Below are 5,646 nucleotides of genomic sequence, written 5' to 3'. Positions count from 1 at the left end.
GAAAGTCCCTAGAATGTTTAACATTTAGTAAATGTTAAACGCCAGTAGAACTAATAATAGGAACAAGCTCAGCACTCATGCACAGAATTCACAGAATTACAGCTAAAAACCTGAGCTAGGCTTATACCAGTTTCTGGAAACTAACTGCTCCTGGCTCTGAATTATTCTATGCTCACCTTCAAATTCTTTTCTACTGGAAAGGTCAGGAACATCCTTCTTTCTATTCCTCCCCCTCCCCTCTCTTTCTATTACTCTTTGTCTTTAATTTAGAAAAGAATTTAATAGTTAGTTGGCTTGCCATTGTCTGGCTTAAGTAATCTTTATTGAGATGTCAGATTAATTACTAATTAGAAAGAGAACATTTTTCTATCTTCTTTTTGACAGTTCTAAAATCCTACAAGGATAGAAAATTATTTTTCTGAGAATAGTCCAAGCTAAAAAAGAAAAATACACACACATACAGATGACACCCTAAACGTCATTACCCAAAGATGGTGCTGTGTATCTGCTTTGTTACGAATTGCTATTCTTTATTAGGAGAAAATGAACTTCCTATTATGATAGTATATATGCTTTATTTCTGATTGACTTTCCTTAATACTAAAAGGAAGTTCAGATATTAATTAAACATTTCCATTTCAATCAAGGCAAAGTCTTTTTTCTTCACAAATTTTTATCCGTTTCCTGCAATGCTATTATGATAAGTCCCTCATAGCTCAGTCGGTAAAGAATCCACCTGCAATGCAGGAGACCCTGGTTCTATTCCTGGGCCAGGAAGATCAGCTGGAGAAGGGATAGGCTATACCCACTCCAGTATTCTTGGGGTGCCCTTGTGGCTCAACTGGTAAAGAATCCACCTGCAATGCAGGAGACCTGGGTTCAATCTCTGGGTTGGGAAGATCCCTTGGAGAAGGGAAAGGTTACCCACTCCAGTATTCTGGCCTGGAGAATTATGGACTGTATAGTCCATGGGGTTGCAAAGAGTCGGACACGACTGAGTGAAGCGACTTTAACTTTCACTTTGAACATCACTTCATAACATAAAATAACTTTAAGTACATACCTTTGCCAATTTAGGTTTCTGGGCATATTTTGCTAAATTCAGTCTAGATAAATTTATGAAAGGTCCATCAGGACTTGTAAGCATGGAAGCCTGTGGGGAGAAATGACAGAACAAGAAAAACTGAAACTTTCTCTTGAAACAAAAATTGAATTTAACATTCATAAAATTATAAATCCAACACAGGTAAAAAAGAATCACCTTCAAAAATCTTCCATATAATTCCCTACTATAAAAAGAGTGGAAAATGATGCAACATTACATAAATTACTTTGGTCATCCAAGGCTACGGTGCAGCTGCCGGAACTTACCGTTCCCAGCCTGACAAACCTCCCGGACGAGCTGGCGATGGGGCGGGCGGTGTAGGCGGTCCTCGGCGTTTTGATGGCCTGCTCTATAGTGCCTGGCCTTCCGCTTTGCGTGCTGGGCCTCAGGAAACCTGTAATGGGTCTTCCAGCTTGAGTGACCGGCCTGCGAAGATTGTAAATCGTTAGTGTCCGACGAAGATCTAGAGAGGAAGGCTCTCACACAGTCTGGCCGGTATTTGGCGGTGGCGGCGGGGGTGGATGAAACAGGAGTGCACTACCGTACCTGACAGCGGGGCTCGGCCCTCCTGTCTGATTAGTCCCGGGGAGTTTCAGAGACGTTCCAGGGCCTAGGAGATCAGACGGCAAGTTCAATTCACATATTATTTATAAATCTGTAAAAACTGTCCGCTAACGCAATTTTCACGAGTGCGCTGGCCTGACGGAAAACTTAACAACAAGAACTGAACCTAGTAAGATGTGTTTGGTTCATATTTATTGAGTACCTATGTTACTTTTGTTATCACATTTAATCTTCACACTAATTCTGTACGGTAGATAGTACTAACCCATTTAGCAAAGGCTTAGAGACTTAGGTAAACAGGTCAACCTGTTAGCAGAGCCAGCATTCACACTCAAGACAAGACGGGGTCCAAAGCTCTGACGCATCAAAATGAGAGTTCTATACTCCCAGGTGGTGCTCATGGTAAAGATCCTGCCTGCCAAAGAAGGTAAGACGTAAGAGACCCTGCTTCAATCCCTGGGTTGGGAAGATCCCCTGGAGAAGGAAACAGCAACCTACTCCAATATTCTTGCCTGGAGAAGCCCATGGACAGAGAAGTCCAGCAGGCTGAAGTCCATAGGGTCACATGGAGCCAGATACGACTGAAGCAACTTAGCAGCAGCATACTCATAGTTTATTTTTCACGCAAACTTCTTCTCCCAGGAAAAGATCATTTACCCCCAATATCTAGAATTTAGATATTTTAACTCCAAAAGACCAAATGATAGGGAAAAGAGACACTTTAAAACAGCTATTACCTTCCAAACATGTATAAATGACTGACCACTGTCACAACTAAGAAATTACTAGCAAGACCCCCAGATGTCATGGTAATCACCCAATGCCATTCACAGCAGCACACCTGCGGGCTGGGACTAGGCCACTGTGACAGTCGTGATGGGCATTCTCTGCCAAGCCAATCAATCACTCCACCACCTCACATCATGCATCACAGCAAAGCATCTTCAGTTACTACAAGGAAGTGATGCTTTCAAATGGTCAATGTTTAAAAATCCTTTTAGAACACTGCTGTTGTTTGGATGCTTTCCTGTGTTTACAGACTCTTGGATAAACAGTCTTTCGTTATATTAGATCAGACTGAATGCATTTTTATAAAACATTTTTAAAACGTATAATTTCTATTGAAAAATAGTTATACATCAGTCTCATACTTTGAGATAATATAATTGAATTGTGCTTTTGTACTGTTTAGGTAGAATAGAGGCCATTTACTTGAGGTAATATTTTTTCACATATACACGTTTCATGTATATAATGTCTTATTTTTATTACCAAAAAAAAAAAAAAAAAGCATTGAGAGCATTTTGCGCCTCCTAATGGCATTTCATTCACTTAACTGAAAAATCAATACTTACGGGGAACTTGAGCAATAGCATTCTCATCCAGTATCATTTCTGCGATTCCTTCCTCATCTACGTCGATTTCATCCACGTACACCATTTCAGTCAGTGCTCGTGCTTTCAAAATCCAGGCTGCCTAATAAGCGTGGATAAGACAGAGCATATCTTAACTCGCTCTGGAAGTAGTGCAAAGCCTGGGAAGCTAACCACCCTTCATCATTGTCTAATTTTACCAAGCATATTTACCACACAGTGCATAATACTGATTTAAAGGGCGATGTCGAGAGGCTAACACAAGAAGACAGGGTTATTATTCACCAAGAAACAACCTGTATGTATCAACTACCTAATACATGGCAGGGAGGCGACTGCCTGGCGCTCTTCTAACACGCCTTTTTAGAAGTGAAAGAAGAGCTTTATAGAAAGCTTTACTAGAATAGTAACTTCAGAACAAATGAATAAAGCTACAACCACAGGGTTCTGTCTTCCCCCTCCAGAGCCATGTCCTTCACGAAAACTTTCCTGATGGTTGAACTCTAAACCTACTTCCCTCTTACCTTTCTCATAAAGCAGTCTCTTGATACTTATATTATTATGTATGTACCGTATTTGACAAACACTCTAATTCCCTGGGCATCTGTTTGCCCTCCCTTCCCCCAGAACACAAGCTTTTTTACCTTGTTCACTTTGAATTTTCCGTAACACCTATGGTTTTTGTACATAATAGGTGTTTCAAAACTGTTGACTTGAACTAAGATCAATTTTTGCCACTTTTTAGTAACTAATCAACACAATCTCAGTTGTTTTGTGATCTAGTCAGTAGAAACCCTGCTAGAGAGTGGAAGAAAAAAAAATGGAAAAGATAATTAAGGAGTTTAGAAAATATCTTACCAGCTTTGCTTTACCTTGAGAAATCAGATGTAAAGCTGTGCACAACTGAATACCTTACTAAACATTTAAAACTGCTTGAACACAAAAGTTTATCTTTCTGCCTCAATAGAAAAGTGAAAGTGAAAGTCACTCAATCATGACTCTTTGGGACCCCCGTGGACTGTAGCCCACCAGGCTCCTCTGTCCATGGGATTCTCCAGGCAAGAGTACTGGAGTGGGTTGCCATGCCCTCCTCCAGGGATCTTCCTGACCCAGGGATTGAACCTGGGTCTCCTGCATTGTGAGCAGATTCTTTACCATCTGAGCCACCAGGGAAGCCCAAACATTTATTAAACATTTAAAACTGCTTCAGCAGAAAAGTTTGCCTTTCTGCCTCAATAGAAGCAGAGAGCAGTAAAGTTTGGTACCCTGTGGAAGCTGTGGGGAGAAGGGCACCCTTGAAGCAGCAGTACAGGACAGACTCTCAAGTGGAAAGGAAAAATTAAAAAAAGAAAAAAAAAATAAAGTGGAGAGGAGGTAGCAGCAAGGAGAGGGGTTACTCCTCATTACCCTAGGAACCAGGCTGTGAAGCATGCTGCAGGCGGACAAAGGGACAGAGAGAGGAACAGACAGAGGCAATGAGATGTCCCAAGGGCCCTTATCAAGACCTCGAGATATGCTCAGTCATCAGTGTGTACTGATGGAGCGCCTCATTACATAGCATTGTGCTACAGGTTCCGAGAAGGAAACACAAGCACGTTCAAACATGGATCCTAATTTCCCTGAAGGTATCACCTACTGGATTAAACAACAGGGCCAAGGAGCGCATGACATGTGACGAATGTGCGACATGGAAAATAGTTTTACAAGAATTAGCAAGCAGAGCTGCTCTTGTGGGCTGAAGTAACTGGAATTTTTTTTTTTTTTTAATTTTTAAAGAATAAAAGAAACTCCTCAGGCTTTCATTTTAATGGGAACAAAGAAGGCTGACTTCACAACATATTTAGGCTCCTCGAGTGAAATTACATTTAACTAGATTGTGGGATTTGGGGCTTGTACTTTTCTGGCTGAGGTTTACTGGATTCTTATCAGATAACTTAGAATAAAATATTTCAAATGTTATGCGTAAATTCAGCACAATTAAATGGGCAGAACATGGGCCCAAAGAACTGATTTGTTTGTTAGAAAAAGTCAGTTTCAGTTGGAGCTGCATCTAACTGTGTGAGCCACCAAAGGGTAGAAACCTAAGATTTTCACACACAAAAAAGATGAGGAAAGTTGCCAGATCTATACAGCTGTCCGCAGGGGTCACGGAAGTTGTTGATGGCTTGGACTTATGGTTTAACTTTGAGGATGAAAGAAAGTAATCCTGATTTATTTTTAAGTCCTCACAGTTTATGCTGCTCTCCAAGTATCGGACGGCTTTTTTTCAAAAGGGTATTCTTCGCTCAGCACCCTCTGGCGGACGGGAAGGACTGCGGCACTTTCTGTTCACACAGGAAAGCAAGACACGGGCCTCACTGGTTCCTTCTCACATTCCCAGGGGGCACACACTGCACCCAAGGTCCTGAGAACTGAGCTGGGTAAGCCACAGCCCAGGTTCTAGCTTCTAAGAATTTCAGTGTTACAGTTCAGTTCAGTTCAGTCACTCAGTTGTGTCCGACTCTTTGCGACCCCATGAATCACAGCACGCCAGGCCTCCCTGTCCATCACCAACTCCGGGAGTTTACCCAAACTCATGTCCATCAAGTCGGTGATGCCATCCAG

At 41.6% G+C, this 5,646-nt stretch overlaps 1 protein-coding gene across 2 annotated transcripts in view; it reads right to left on the bottom strand.

Annotated features, from left to right (window-relative positions):
• The window catches only part of TTC8 (tetratricopeptide repeat domain 8), a 43,022-nt gene extending 39,313 nt beyond the window's left edge, over window positions 1-3,709 (bottom strand). The window contains exons 1-4 of one of the 2 annotated variants that reach the window (XM_010845159.1): window positions 3,025-3,709; window positions 1,652-1,715; window positions 1,372-1,531; window positions 1,064-1,153 (exon numbers count right to left, since the gene is read on the bottom strand). In XM_010845159.1, the coding sequence (XP_010843461.1) occupies window positions 1,064-1,153; window positions 1,372-1,531; window positions 1,652-1,715; window positions 3,025-3,109 (399 nt within the window). In that variant the 5' untranslated portion in view covers window positions 3,110-3,709. Of the gene's footprint in view, window positions 1-1,063; window positions 1,154-1,371; window positions 1,532-1,651; window positions 1,716-3,024 lie in introns of those variants that run through there. The other variant, XM_010845160.1, reaches the window with a different exon arrangement.
• Between the last annotated feature and the right edge of the window lie 1,937 nt (window positions 3,710-5,646).

This window comes from Bison bison, unplaced genomic scaffold, assembly GCF_000754665.1.
Source record: "Bison bison bison isolate TAMUID 2011002044 unplaced genomic scaffold, Bison_UMD1.0 scf7180017864213, whole genome shotgun sequence".
Taxonomy (NCBI): domain Eukaryota; kingdom Metazoa; phylum Chordata; class Mammalia; order Artiodactyla; family Bovidae; genus Bison; species Bison bison.
Note: the sequence above shows the minus strand (reverse complement) of the source record. Positions and strands in the feature narration are given on the sequence as shown.